We start from the raw sequence: 15,366 nt of genomic DNA, 5'->3' as shown, positions 1-15,366 counted from the left end.
GGGGCAGTGGTTTCCCCACGCACAGCCCCAGCCGTGCCCTCAGGGAGCTGCAGTGAGGAGCCCGAGGTTTAGGCTGCGCACAAAACGAGGGCAGTGGGACGAGGCTGGAGGACAGGCCCTTGCGAGGAGTTAATATTCTGACGAGCAATCACCCCATTACAGATGCCAGTTATCGATTCTCCTGGGCTTCGAGTCCTCTTCACACTACAGAACTGCCATAGGGGCAGCAACAGGCACCAGTGGTCAGTAACTGAACACAGAGGGCACACCTGCCACCCTAAGAGAGGGCCAGGGGGTAAGACTGCTGGCAAAGGCACCTTTAACAGGGTGCAGAGGCAGACTTCTCTGAATGCTATTGAGTTTCCGCGTTGTTTCACAAAGACCTCTGCAAAACAGTGGGCTCAGGTGTGCGCTCCCGAGCTGCCAGCTCTGCACACAATGCAGCACTGCAGCAGCTGCACCCTGACCTCATGTTACAGGGGGATCAGGGTGTAAAATGTCCCTTTTTCTCTGCTTTTACACCTTGTTTTCTTCAAGTAAGAGCCACAGGCTGCCAGGCTCGTAAGAGAGCCCTGGTGAGCCGAGGCCAAGGTGAGAGCAGGGTCTGGAGGTACGGGATGGCAGATGCCTACAGCTCAGAATGGCCACAGCTACTGACAGACACAGAGAGCACTGGTACAAATGTGCATTGCTACAGGAATAGTGGGAACAGGCTTTATTTAAGAATTTGTACAACAAACACGATTGTAATTCAATACTTCCATTTATTAATTGCCAAATAGTAATCCACTGCAATAAGAAACAATAATCAACACAAAAATAAGTTGTGATTTTGTGTGTCTGTGTGTGTGAGTGTAACTTTAAATGGCAAGAGCAAGAACAGAAAATAAACCTTTAAATGAGTAGGTTATATACAGTCAGTATTATTGTATTACTTCGCTGGATAGATTAATTTGGTGCTATCCAATCTTAGCAACAGGCCTACATATTGCTGTGAATAACTGGAAGAAAAAACCAAAGCAGAAAAAAAACCAAAAACATAAATAAGATGCAGGATTAATGATGTCTCCCATTGAAAAGAGACAGTGGTGCTTCGTGTCGTATTTGAAACTCTTTCATAGTGGATATTTTGTGCTAAAACACTTTATATGAACACACTCTCAATTCTATCGTTTTAAATAAAAGTGGGAAAAAATTCCAACCTCTGACAAACGCCTTTCTTTTCCTCCCTTCACTCAATGTGTTTAAATTATTTTTCTATACAAGGTAAGTACATGTTCTGTACAAAGTTAAATATACATATTTACAGTCAAACTTCTGAGACACGGAGTCTTCTCCTCCGCGTACTGAGGCGGAAGACAAGCCTACTTGATTTTAAACCCAGGAGCATGGCTAGTTTATCAAAACATATTGCAAGTCGTGCTAACAGTTAGTTGTAGTTACTCTTAATAAATCTGTATAAAAGCATCAGCATAAAAATAGGCATTTTATATTATTAAATACGGCTTATGACAAAATAGCAATCTAACGTTTTGCTATTTGTATGGTAACTGTAGGAAGCAGAGTCTGATAGAACCAGTTTTGTTTATACTTCTTAATAACAAAATTTCTACCAAAAGAGTATTCATAGTGGATTTATAGGCAAGCCACGTTTTTGTTTTTTTTCCCCCTCAAAGAAATACAAATCTCTATGACTGGTAATAACTGCTGGAAACACAGCTTTCCAAGCCGACCAGAGTTTTTTTTGTTGGACTAAGGGCCAGCCAAAATGCAGGTGTTTATTGGTTCTACCATCTACTCTGTAAGAACAACAGAAAAAGGCACCTTCGATGGCATGTTGCTCAAACTTATCAGAGCCTCTGACATTTAATGATGGGAGAAGAGCAAAGTCTTCATCCCAAAGAGCGTGCTTCAAATCCTTTTTGGGCCAACAAGGGGAAGCAGAGAAAGTGAACAGCCGTAAGACTCATAAACAGGATTTGCTCTCATGGTTGTTCTGTTTATTGGTTTTATTCTTTGTGCAGATAAATGTCAAAGCCAGGTTGATTTCTCTTTAAAAAAAGATTTCTCCTTTTTTTTTTTGCTGCACACAGTACACTCACACACACACACACACACCCTGCACAAAAGAAAAAAACCTTGCAGAATTAGGTAACATGTTAAGAAAGGGTTTGGGCTCTTTGCTCATCTGCAAGTACGTTTTGGCTGACCTCTCGGGATTGAACTACCAGGCCCAAACTCCTTCTCAACAGAGTTCTGCAGTTCAACCACACTGGCTGTCCTCTGCCCATGTGGGGTCTTAAGGTGCGTGGCATGAAGGAAGGGTGTTCTATGGGAGTGGAAGGCAGAGCACAGTAAGTCTTCAGCAAGGCAGGAAGCCTGGCCTCCCTGACCTCACCAGTGAAAGGGAGCAGCTGCAAGGCCACGTACTTTCTGAAAGTACTGTCATATCTTAACACACACATAAAACCTATACCATTTGCTTCCCTGAAGCCTTCTCAGAGGTAAAGTACTCCATATGAATTAAGGTTATTACCAGAACTCTTGCTGGGGAGAGGAGAGAAATACACAAAGGCAGCACTGTAAACTAGAAACTGTCTCTTCTTCAGCAAACAAATCATACCCTGAATCAGTGGAAGCAGGGCTACACATTCAACTCAATACTGTACCACATAACCACATCCTCCTAACACTTTTCATGTCTTGTCTATTACATTCATAAATTGTCTCTTTCTTCATTGTTTAAAAACACCATTTGAAAAACAACCCCTTCTCTGTCACTGTGGGATTACTGTTACTTTACAGGTACAGAAGCTTCACGTAGTTGCCCGGGAAGGTGCCAAATTGCCTTGTTCTCCTGGATGTACCTATAGCAAAATAAAACAAGGAAGCCAGAGTGAGATGGGCCACAAAAGGAAGGCTTAGGGGTTTAAGAGGCTCTGCTTGCATTCATTTCTTTATAAAAATAAATAGGAATCCTGGTCAAAGAGCCTTTTGGTATAGAAGAGATCAGAACTAGTCTGCTAATAACCATCTTTGGTCTTTGCTTTTAACAGTGACGAAGGTGCTGATGCTAGCTCCTGGGCTTATAGTCTAGGAGCCAAACTTTGATCGGTTCAAATGAGCTCAACTTCCTTAGGAACTGAGGACAAGTCTTGATTTGCACTGCTGAGATGGAGAGCACCATCCAGACTTACATCATTTGAAGGCTAGATTTAGCTAAGCGATTATGTAGAGATGAGGTTGGATTTCCAGGGACTGCAACTCCAACACAAGTGCTCCCTCTGCCCCCTACTTGCCACCTGTTGTAATTTGTCATGACTCCTTTGGAGAAGACATAGAAACCCACTCTCCCTTGGTTCCCCCTGTTGCTCTGCTATCTGTGAACAAGGAGGACCAGGAGGAAGAAGGGAATATGGAAATTGAAAGAAAAAAAATTGGAAACCTAGACATCTAGAAAGGAAAACAAAGTTCCACCACCCTGCACCCTAATTTTAATGTTCTTAGTAGGAGAAGATGAGAAATCATCCAAAAAGTTGATTTTTTTCCCCACTCTGTTTCAATCCTGCAAATGAAAGCAGCTTCCAGATGCTCTGCAGAAATACTCAGCTGCATCCCAAAGAGTCCTGCTGCCTGGCAAGTGTCACACTCACCCACAAACCAGCCGTCATCACATTTCTCCATGACATCGACAATATCACCATCCCTCAGTTCCAGCTCATCATCATTCTGAGGAGTGTAGCTGTAAAGGGCTTGGTAGCTAACTCTAAAATAGAAAAATACCATATATCAGTCACTGGATTTTGTTCTATGTAATCTGGGCCTGTCTCCCCCGTTTGAAAGGTGAAAGCTACTTGCATTAAACTGACAGTTATCATAAAGGTATAGCAGGAATAAGTGTCCCACCTGCACTGCTTAGGTGTGCAGAGTTTTTCTTTTCCCTATTGCTATGTAGCTGTCTTCAAAGACCATAACAACTGCAGCCTCCCTAACGTGCTACACCTAGAGACCAGACACCCTACAAATGCAAGCCAAAACCTGAATATACTTATTACTTGGCTAAATGAGACTTCATTTTCCTTGCCCAGGCACACAGGTAGAGCCATGAACTGCCAAATGGCACAGTGAGGGACTTGAGAGAAAGATACTGCCTTGTTTACTGCACTAAGGTTGGATAAATCCTGGCTGAGGAGGCACAAAGTTTAAGATTGAATCCTGCTCTGAGATAACTATTGCTCCAGAGGCACTCTGTAATTATCTGAAAGGAATCTTATGAAGTGGAAGAAATCTCTGGGCAAGTCTGGGTCCCCTGGTGATGGGGAGTGAAAACAGAGCTGATACAAGATTTTCCATTCTGCATAAAGATAGGGCAAAGCAGCAAAGGCTCCGTTTAGGAGCCAGTTGTCACTGAGCCGCAGTACAGCACAGGTGCCCATTCTCAAAATCAACAGTGAAGTGCCCTGCCAAGATTAATGACAGCTCCAGGTTCAAACTCAACAGAGAGCTTTGGAGATCTCAGCCTAGCTCTCTGAGATCATTCAGATACTGATTCTTTCCTGGATCTGCCAACAATGCACACAATGATCTTGGAACTGCTTACTGTGCCCTGACAAGCTAAGAACAGGGGTGAACATACTGACCTATGCCATATGAGCCAGGTGTAGCTAGTGCACATTAATTCACCTCCAGCTTCAGATAAAAAGACAATGAAACAGTCGCTGTGAGCAGCATGACTGAAATACCTAAAGGAGGCCAAATCTTGGAGCATGAGGGCATTGTTTCAGGTGCTATACAGACATAAAGACCCCAGTTTTAGACTTCTCACTTACCATGAGGCTATTATTATTCGTCAAAGAAAAGCACTAAGCAGTCACTTTTCCATAATCTGAATTTAACTCCTAAGGTGCTGAAGCTTTCACACCTCCCCATCTTTACCATCAGTATGAGTCAAGGCCCCTGGAAGAGATGGGAGCCAAAAGGACTTACATGTCTCGTGGTGTTTGACTTCTGTCAGGGCTGGCTCCTTGCTGCTGTGCTTGAGGTTGCTGAGAAATGATGAGAGATGGTTTATGGTCATTAGAGGTCACCTTGTTGCGAGAGTCAAGAGGCTGAGAAATAGTACTGCAGTAATGCACAGACTTTTCTGCAATGTTTATGATCTCATTGCAAACTGCTTCCTGCGTGGTAGGCAGCATTGACATCCAAGAACACCCAAAGAACAGTCAACAAGGGGGGAGGGAGGGGAAAATATAGACAGGAAGAGATGGGACATTCCAGATGCAGCATGTAAGTCCAGTAAAAAAAAAAAAAAAAAGAGTTGTAGATCCAGGTAAACATCCAGGTAGTGGAGTGCAGAAGGGATCCAGGTGTAAGCATGGAAAAACAGGCAAGATACAGAAGAATTTGGCATTTAGTTTGAAGATTTGTAACAAATACATAGACATATATTTTAAAAAGCAGCAGCATAAGAGGTTGCAATTAGTTTGGCAGTGGCACTATTACAAATGCTATGAAGTCAGGTGAAGAATGCAAGGTGGGCTGCTCCATTCATGCAATTGGCTTCATTTAGCTTATATCCAGGGACTGGCAGCATAATTAGCCCAACTTCTCATTGATTATGGCAGTTTTTCTAAGTACTAAATTCCCTTCTATTGCAAACAAAACAACATATGTAAATAGGTAAATATGTACCGATTTTGCAGCTAAAAATGGTGCTGATATTTTATAATCTACTGAGACATCTCTGTCTGGGTGAAGAGAGGCTAGGACTACACATCTGATTGAAACAGTAGCCTTACCACATAGCTCTTTTCAGACTCTGTGAGATCTGGTCCAGCTCTCAATGAATGGTGGGAAGGCTGTGTGATCACCAAGCAAATGATAAGGAAGACATTTTAGCAGATGTTATACTGGTCAGGATTTAAAAAAAATGGTGTGCAGACAACAAAAGAAAATGAACAACTCTTCCCCTCCCCACTCCAACACCACTCTTTCTGGACAACAAGATCTCCCATTTAAACAAGACATTAGGGCTACAGTAATGCAATTGCACCGCAGCGCACAGAATGCTGCAAAGAAAAGGACAGCAAACAGAAGCTCAGAGCACAGAGTCAGAGGATGAGCTGGAAGATTATGGACGTGGCTACAACCAGAACTGATACATAGCATCATATTGCATTCCTGTGGCCAGGGGATGGGGGGAGGAGCAAAGACAGAAATACATACTTGAGAGCATGTAACCCACTGAAAGGAATCTGTTGCTGTTTTTATCGAAGTCCTTGGTGACTTTGACACAGGAGAGAACAGTAATTCGCTTGCTTCTTAAAAAAAGACCAGCTCAGGTCCTCAGGAGGCACAAAGCAGTGTAGCCCCATCAAAATCACTCCAGTTTGTACCACACGAGGATCTGAGCTACTTTATTAATTCCCAAAACAAAGCAGAGTTTAAGTTCAGAGGAGGCTGTCTGAAAGCATAGCTCCAAACACCATCTATGAAACTTCTGAACGCTCTTTCTCCCCAGTCAGTCCTCTTCACAGGAACACCCATATCCCAGGGCACAGAAAGAAATATTAGGATTAAGGGGGGTGGAAGGTTTGTGGGAAAGGAGACTGATACTGAGAATGTCACAAAGATATCCAGAATCTGGTTTTGCATGTTTCCGTATATTCAAACACAAGAAGAATGCTGTGTGTGCGCTCTAGCAAATAAGATGCCTGAATGAATGCAGTTCTGATAATCCAAGCAGTACTGATTAGCCCACTGCCTAATCCTCTGTGATAATACAATATAATATTCATCTCAAACTCCAAATGCCTTTACTTTTATGCTTTTCCCTCCTTGTCAGTTATTTCATCAGTGCACTTCAGTTATTGTGCACTCTCAAAGATGTGGCTGCATCACAGGTTAGGGAAAGGCTCGTAGCATCCTGAGGCAGAGCAGAAGCAGAGGAGAAAGATGGTTGTGACACCTTCAGCCCAAGCATGCTCAAGAAGTCTGGAGAAACACAGGGTGATGAACAGTATTTCCTGTTCTCAAAGCTACTCTGAACCACATCTTGGACCTCTGGAACTGTGCCCATCACTGTATTAAAGAGAACTGACTCTTTCTCAAGGACTGCAACCCACTCTATGCCACCCCAATCCCACAACTCCTCCTTCATCAGTTGTGCTGTCTTGGGCTGGGATCTGGGATCATTGTCTTAAGACTCAGTGCTCTATAACCATTTACATTTTTATAGAGAAAAAATAAAATGTAATTTGGATGGACTAACTGGGGAGTGAATTTGCCTTCAAAGCATATACTGTGAAGCTTGAAATGATGGCAGATTATAAGGAAGTCATTCCTGTCTGTCTATCATCAGTCCTGAAAGGCCAATAGAATAATTATGAGTTTAAAATTATTACTTTGCAGAGCAACTGGATATAGTGCATCAAATCCGATGAGACCAGATTTGCCCAGGTGGCAAAGTAGCTGAAAAAACAATTTCCATTCTCAGGTGAGAGATAGCTGTAAGAATGACTTTTTTTAATTCAAGAAAGTGCCTCTTTGCCTCACTGATATATTAACTGCTGCAATTGCTGCATGAGTGCCTAAGACCATATGGTCTGTTTCTCATTGATTATTTGTGACCTCCCAGACCAGCTTTTCTCTTAAAAGCATTAATAATTGTGAATTAAATCAGTTATTTGAGAGATAAAAAAAAATTAGCACTACCTCTGAATGCTCCCCAGTCCATCAGGACTGCTCAGCTCCTACCCTCTTGGTCACAGTATGCGCTTTGCTAAGACTTAAGTGTTTCTGCCTCAGGCCTATACGAACATGTGGTACAGCCAGCTCCAAAGCACAGCTGGCCATCATTTCCACCCTAGTACAGAGTTTGAGGACAGATCTAAAGAGCTTCATGTATTTGTAGAAAAACCAGAAAGATGTTCTATGTTAAGAGTATAGAAAAATCCTGAGGTAGGTTTTGTACAATTAGGAATAGAGACCCTAGGGCTACTCAGTAGCCATCCCTGCTCCTAGCAGGGTCATCCATGTGTCCATCCACTGCAGCACTTGTTTGTATGTCTTCTTCCAGTACGTTTCTGGTGGGAGCCAGAAGGACTACATGAACAAAGGGAAAGCTATGCAGAACAGACTGACAAGACACACAGAAAGAGGCAGAGACACTGGCATCCCTTCAGAGATGGGCACGCAGCAACAGGGATGGTCCTGCACATGGATGTAGAGCCATGAACAGGGAGAACTGCCCAGCCCTCCAAAGCGAAGAAAAACCACTGCACATGTCAAATCTCAGCTCTGGTGGGAGTGAAGGGAAAGCTGGCACAAGAGCTCTCACAAAGGGCACTGAAAAGGCTGCTGTGCACTGCAGCCAGGCCTAAAGGCTGGCAGATCTTGGAGAGACTCCCTGGTTTCTGCATTGGGAGTTAAAGGCTCACACACATGCTAGCACCACTGAAAGTCCATTTGGCATTTAATATCAAGTTTTACTAGAATATTGAAGAAACATCTGTTAATTGTACTTGAAATATCTTTCATGTGCTACGGGCTTGCTCTTTCGTCTTCTTTCTTTTTAGTTTGACTGTGAAACTAAAGAAAAAGGAATAATTTCCAGATATCAAGAAGAGGCAGTGCTCTTTACATTACTGCTTAGTGGAACAGGCAAGAACGCAGCCCTTAACCCAGCTCTGCATCTAAGCCGTCTTAAAACTACAAAAAACCTGGGTTTGAGTTTCATAAGCTGAGAGATTATCTTATACAAGCAAAATATGACATTTAAAACAGTAAAATACCTCAAACTCCAGGGACAGACAGTATTGGAAACAAAGCCAAATGCAATGGCTTGCTTCCACGTCTACTAAATGCTCTTCTCATTTAATTAAAATCAATGGAAAGAAGATAGATTTTGAAAAGGCCCCTGGGTCTGCTGAAGCAATTGGCCTCTGTATGGGTCCTGCAGGTAATGGGAAGTCATTCACACACACATACATATGGATAGATGTATATACACACACCATTCCTGCTCCCTAATTAACTGTAGGCCCAGAGCTGGAAAGGAATTCAAGGCTGGGGGCTGTCAAGCACAGCGTGAACTTGACAGTGACTATGGGCTGATTGTCAAGACACACGGCATATAAAATGTGGCTTGACTTCAACTCCAAAAAAAAAAACAAAACGCCACAGTGACCCATTACGACCAGGTGCAGCATCCGAAAAAGAAGTGCATGCTACTCAGCATGGGATGTGGGGTGAGTAAAGGTAACAGAAAGATTTCAGAGCTAAAGCTGGATCTCACTCTCATACAGTGCCCATGAAAATCAGAAACGTTGGCACCTACTTCCCGCACTCACTCCGCGTGAACACGGCTCACTGACCAAGACCACTGACCAGCTCATTGTAGCCACGACCGCTACCCCCCAAACCCATCACTCGAACTCAGCCCGGCTTTTGATAATTGCGTTTTTTGCTTCGCACACCGCCATCGTGTGGGGGCTGCGGGGAAGGACAGGCAGCCTGCAGCAGCCAGCGCTGCTCCATCCCGAGCCGGGAAGGCTGCACAGACACAGCCGTCCCCCTCTTTAAAGACTTCTGCAGGAGTCATTGAATCACCGAGTCGTCACGGTTGGAAAAGACCGCTAGGATCACCTAGTCCAACTGACAACCCATCCCCACCGCGCCCACTAACCGTGCCCTTCAGCGCTACATCTGCCCTTTGATGGGTGGTGACTCCAGCACCTCCCTGGGCAGCATGTTCCTGTGTGTTGCCACTCTTTCTGAGAAGAAAGTTTTCCAAATATCCAACCTGAACAACCTGGGAAGGCTTGGACAGGTCCACAACATTGTGGACGTCAACCTGAGTTGTCTTATCCCAGCTCTGAGATACTCAGACCCCGATCCCGATCTCAGGTAGTTAAACAAAGCCTGAAGCAAAGTATCTCAGGTGATATTGTTCCTACTAACAAGGAAGGCACCGATACTGCCTTAGAACAAAATTAAGCTGTAGGAAGAAGTAATCAGCAGCTGAAGTACTAAAAAGTCCTGAGCTAATCCTTTGGAGGAACAGAAAATCAGATCCCCAGCTGGTACAAACTGGCCAAAACCCACTGACCTGCAGTTAGGTGGATTTGTACCAGAAGATTTTTCCCATACCTGCCCTTCTGCACAGCCTGGGAAGTGTTTAAATTGATCGGCTTTTTTTTTTTTTTTTTTTAATAAAAATGCTTAATTAAATTACAGGAGAAATATAATGTATAGAATCAATGAATGGATAAACAAGCATATGATAAAACAATGGCATGGCATGGAAACAACTCTAAGTAATGGAAGAGTAATCAGCAAAGATGATTACCTGTGGCTTATTGACTCTGCGTGTAAGTCTGGGAGGTGGCTGTGTTGTGACAGTAGAGGAAGAGAGGGCAGAGGAAGAGAGAGGAGCAGGTGAAGAGAAAGCTTTTGAGTCTGCAGTCTTTTGAAGAAAAGAAAAGTTGGTCAGCTTGGCACACACACTCTTATCACAGTCACTGGTAGTGATAAGGATATCTGCTATGCTGTAAGATTTGATGCACACACAGCAAACATAACTCCATGCAAGGGCAGATGCAATTTCCTAGCTGGTTTGTCAGAGCTTACCACTTCATTCTGCTTTAAACATGCATGTTATGCCTGTAGAAAATGCTGCTAAAAATAAGCAGTTGGTAAACAGCATAGTCTTTATACAGCTCTCAATATGCTTCTGGTTATGATTCAAGCAGAAATCAAACAAGTTGTCATAAGATTTCCCAGTGTGAAATGTGTCATCGTAGAAATCATGGTTCCTCACTGTTTAACATTGGATAGATGGGATAGGTCATGGTGGCAATCACATTGCATTCAAGAAGCTGTTTGTAACATAAGGATTTTGAGCTCCCCAAATTCCCACTCCTGTACAAGTTAGCATGGGAATGTTGTTATGTATTTTGGATGGCTGTAGCCCATGATGGACACCAGGACAAGTGAGAGCTACAAAGTAAGGCAGATCTCCATCTACCAAGATGGGGCAGAAAATGTTGCAAAAGCTACTGGAAGGTTCACTTATGCATCCTCTAGTAACATATAAATACATATACCTAAATACTCTTGGGAGAAAATAACATGTGGAACCCTTTCATGCAATTTAAAAAATGCAAAGTTAACAAATTCCAGTCAATTCCACTCAAAGCACAGATAACAAGCAAGCCTCCCTGACTTGCACATCCCAGATTGAGGTTAACTAATCCACAGTCTCCAGGATCACCTGTCCTGTATTTCCCCAACAAGGCACAGCTTTTGTGATTCCAGGAGCCAGGCTGACAATTCTATTTCAGTGCTTGGCTTTAAGGTGAAGAAATAAATCCCATTAGCAATGATGGTCCATTACACACTGGAAAATCTTTGAATAGCAAATAATTGTCTGTACTCTAGATGGTGAAATACACGAGCACAAAGTCTGTGTGATCCTTTCACCACTTTTATCTGGTAGCCATTGTCTGGCATGGTCACCTCAGTAGATGTGGCCAACTGAGTCAGTTCTGTGCTACACTACTCCTGAACTCTCTTCTGAAGGTTTCTGACCTACTGCCCAGGGAATGCCACTGGTGAACCCTGGAAGAAGGTCTTAGGCTCATTAAAAGGACACGTGGCAACCACTGGTTCTGCTTGGCTGACAGAGCAGCACAAACCTCAACACACCACTAAAGTCAGGCATTCAGAGTAGTGCACACACATGCAGGAGAAGTACCTTCTTTTCCCCGCTTTGAAACTTTCCCAGATCACCTCTCCTCGTGCCTCTTTTCTCTGCTTTACCTCCCTGCACAATAGCCATTAGCTCCTGACACAACTGGTTGTCCTCAGTGGAACTCACAGGTCTCCTTTCTGGGCTTGCACGTATGTCTAGCTGGGACGGTTTCAGGCAGCGCTCCACAGAGATGTTGGGAGCAGCATGGGAACCCTGCTCGGGGTTGCTGCTGCCTTCTCTAGTCTTCTGGAGCCAGGCCTGGCTGCCAGGGGTGCCATGCTGCTCTGTGAGGATGCTCTTGGGACTCCTGCCTGCCCAGCGAGGGCAGGGAGAAGAGGAGCCACCAACCTTCTCTTTGCTTTGCAGAGAAGCCTGATAGAAACTGCGAGCAGAGGGCTGAGGCCCAGATGAGTAAGAGGGCAACGGGGATTTAATGGACCTGGGAGCTGAGGAGCCAGAGAGATGAGAATGAGGGAGGCTGAACGAAGGGGAAGGGCTGGCTACGGTGGGAGGTGAGACAGAGTCTGTGTGGGAGTGGGAGGCTTCAGGCAGAGAAGGTAATGGAGGAGTTAAAGCAGGAGTGGTGCTAGGAGACACTCCCACGGTCAGAGCAATCCACTCAGATGTGACTGCCTGCACCTCTGGAGACAAGGCGCGGCGCGCGAAAGGCAAAGGCGGAGGAGTTGGTGTATGGAGCAGCTCAGAGCTCGGAGACTTGAAGGAGACAAAAGCAGAAGAGAAAAAGAAAGAAATGAACAAAAATAAGAAAGGAAAATAAAACACAATTGAGCAAAAGTAAAAGGAGAGTGAGCAAGCATGGAGAGGAGCAGATCTATGACCAAGCACATGCCTAAGTTTTCCACGGATAAGTGCACCCTGTTGGAGTGCACGGCTGGAGTCCACAGCTACTCCAACCACGGAGTCCTGCTCATATCTGCACTGCTAATACCATTCTCCAGCTTTTTCCAGGATTCCAGATGTCTTGCGGAAGACATTATACTTCTTACCTTTAACCCTAAGTCCCTTAAGGAGTAGCTGAAATCACCATCCATGATGGCAGTATGCAGCATCTGACTGGCCTGCCAGTAATATCTGGAGTTTGGCAGTTCACATCATAGAACCAGTCAGAATTCACAGCTGCAATGAATTTTAACTGTATCCCACTTTACATTGAATAACGCCTACCCCTCAAGAAATTTTCTTTGCTGAAGCTGTGGAGGAAAAACAAATTAAAAAATAAAAAATAACAGCTACAGCTAATTGGCCTTTGACTGATTAAATTTATGTTTACAAAGGCAGAACACAGGACCGAAGTCTGCCCTTGGCTGTTACCATCAGTGACATCAGTGAGACCAGCTACATGTATAGCACTGATCAGTGCTTCTCAGTCCTCTGCCAAGTCAGGCAAAAAAAAGTATGGAAGAGAACTGCTCTAGTAGGAGAGAATCAAAAGGATAGCTATAGCAGCCAAAAAAGGTTTTATATAATCCCTTCCATCAAAGGGAAAAGCTTGCAGAGAGCTAGAGGCAGACAGGCCACAGCTACAGAGACTGCCAAGCTCAAAAAGAAAAACGTGGCTGTGGACCACTTCAACAGGGAACCCCAAACAAGCAGCAAGCCTCTCCTCTTCACACAGTGGCTAAGAAGAAAAGCGCTCCTTTTAGGGGAGATCCAGACAGACACCGGGCAAAAGCCATGGTCTCCTGTACTGTACATCCCCACTAGACCTCAACTCTCCACTTTAATTTACTCTCACGTTCCCCATGCAATTATCTGTTGCCATTTTGATTTCTGATTTGAACTGCAGTACAGCTTGTAGTTAATCTAGTATTTATGAAAAATCCTAGGCCTGCCTGCTCTCTAAACTTTTCATTTAGCACCAGCCACAAATAATATAGGACACTCTCGTGACCCTGCCTCCTAAAACTTTGGTCTTGACCTGCAACATTTTGGAGTCCAGCTTTATTCAAGCTGACTGCAATCAACAATAATGATTTCTACAGACTGTAACAGTCCATGATGCCCTGGACACTGTAAACACCCACTGAGGAGAAGTTGGGTCACCAATACATTCATTCCTTTTCTGGCAGTGAAACCACAGCCATTTCACCCTGGCCTGAACTAAAGCTACAGATAAGAGAGGAAAAGCTGAGTCTCAAAATCCCTAACTGACCCATTAATTAACCTTCCTGGTAAATGAAAAATCACCTTTCCCTGCAGGGAGCAGATAGGCTTTACTGGACCGAATACTAGTGTTAGCTCGAGCTTTCTCCAGCTGCTGTTTCTAGCACTGTAATAGCAACATCCCCCTGTTTTTCAAGGTGCAATTAATGGCTGCATCAACTCCACATACCTGTGGTGAAGCTGTCATGCTGCGGTTAGGGGAGAGTGACACAGGTGGATCTGGATAATCAATGGCATTCTTGACCACTGGCCGTTTGAGCACCTCCACGTAAGTGACAGGGAAGATGCCTTGGCGGCTGGTGCCAGGGATTCTTCCTTCATACCAGTTCTCATCCACTCGTCGAATCAGTGTGATCCTTTCACCCTGTTGAAAGAGTGGCAATGTAGTCCTGGCTTCAACATACTGACATTCAATCATTTCAAAGCAGATTACGTTTTTAATCTTGCTGCAGCTGACTTAAAACAATCTGTGATACTCTTTTGGACTGCCTACAGATTATGTTCACCTCACATTTTCAAGTTCATACTGAAGTTAGTTAAAAAATTGAAAGCAGAGGCTATAGTCTGACTGGGAGTCCATTATGGGTATGAGCTGTACATGGAGTACACACAGGCCTGCAGTTTAAACTCTCTATGCCCTCTCTTGTTTTGGTGACAAATTCAGTGACTTCCAGATCCTTAATACAAACCATAAGCTTCACCTTCACACATAATTAAAAGAAGGCTGACAAGATCTGATTTTAGCATCCTGAAAACAGAATACTGATTGAGAAATATTACTGTTTAAATGTGTTTGACTGCACTGAACAGTCATTACAGAACTCATTCCTGTTCTCAGACTCTGCAATCAGATCTAGCAATCACTTCAGCACTACAGAACCTTGCCTGCCTTGCCTCATTTAATTACTTGGTTTGTAGTGTGAAGGAAGGGGAAACCAGCTTTCCTCTTATTGAATCACCATTTTCACATGATTCTGAGTGTCTCCACAGGCTTACAGCATTTGTGCAAAGTATCTTCTCAGCTAACCCTAAGAAAACAATTGGCACTTCTTGATTGAGCTGATCTGCAACACTCTCATTGCAATGCACAGCAGTAGGGTAAAAACATAAATGATGAGAGTGAATCCTTGACTAAAAAGTTCATCTTATTGTAGCTTTCATTTGGAAGCTGCATGTTAACTATCATTTAAAAAACCTTTACCTGGATTCAGTTCACCTGTGCAACTTACCTTTCTGAAGGACATTTCCACTTGTGTATCACCATTGAAATTGAACTTAGCAATAGCATCTCCATATTCCAATACTTGCAATGGTAATGTTTTTTTGGGCTGAGCCTTCTCAGCTGGTGGGAGGAGCTAGAATGAACAAACAAAATCAAGAGAGTTGCATGCAAGAAGTTCATGAAATGATCGCCAGTAGAAAGGGAATGG

General features: G+C 43.8%; 1 protein-coding gene across 36 annotated transcripts in view; it reads right to left on the bottom strand.

The window, feature by feature from the left end:
* Positions 1-700: 700 nt before the first annotated feature.
* The window catches only part of SORBS1 (sorbin and SH3 domain containing 1), a 160,447-nt gene continuing 145,781 nt past the window's right edge, over positions 701-15,366 (bottom strand). For 18 of the 36 annotated variants that reach the window (XM_065746223.1, XM_065746224.1, XM_065746230.1 and 15 more), the window contains 7 exons: positions 15,166-15,291; positions 14,106-14,300; positions 11,756-12,466; positions 10,349-10,465; positions 4,987-5,045; positions 3,654-3,766; positions 701-2,867 (listed from right to left, as the gene is read on the bottom strand). In XM_065746223.1, the coding sequence (XP_065602295.1) occupies positions 2,800-2,867; positions 3,654-3,766; positions 4,987-5,045; positions 10,349-10,465; positions 11,756-12,466; positions 14,106-14,300; positions 15,166-15,291 (1,389 nt within the window). In that variant the 3' untranslated portion in view covers positions 701-2,799. Of the gene's footprint in view, positions 2,868-3,653; positions 3,767-4,986; positions 5,046-5,798; positions 5,859-10,348; positions 10,466-11,755; positions 12,467-14,105; positions 14,301-15,165; positions 15,292-15,366 lie in introns of all 36 variants that reach the window. The other 18 variants (XM_065746238.1, XM_065746236.1, XM_065746254.1 and 15 more) reach the window with 2 other exon arrangements.

The sequence above is a fragment of the Cyrtonyx montezumae genome, unplaced genomic scaffold, assembly GCF_038088225.1.
Source record: "Cyrtonyx montezumae isolate F1298 unplaced genomic scaffold, pur_monq_1.0 scaffold_4, whole genome shotgun sequence".
Lineage (NCBI taxonomy): Eukaryota > Metazoa > Chordata > Aves > Galliformes > Odontophoridae > Cyrtonyx > Cyrtonyx montezumae.
This window is presented reverse-complemented; position numbering and strand designations above follow the sequence as displayed.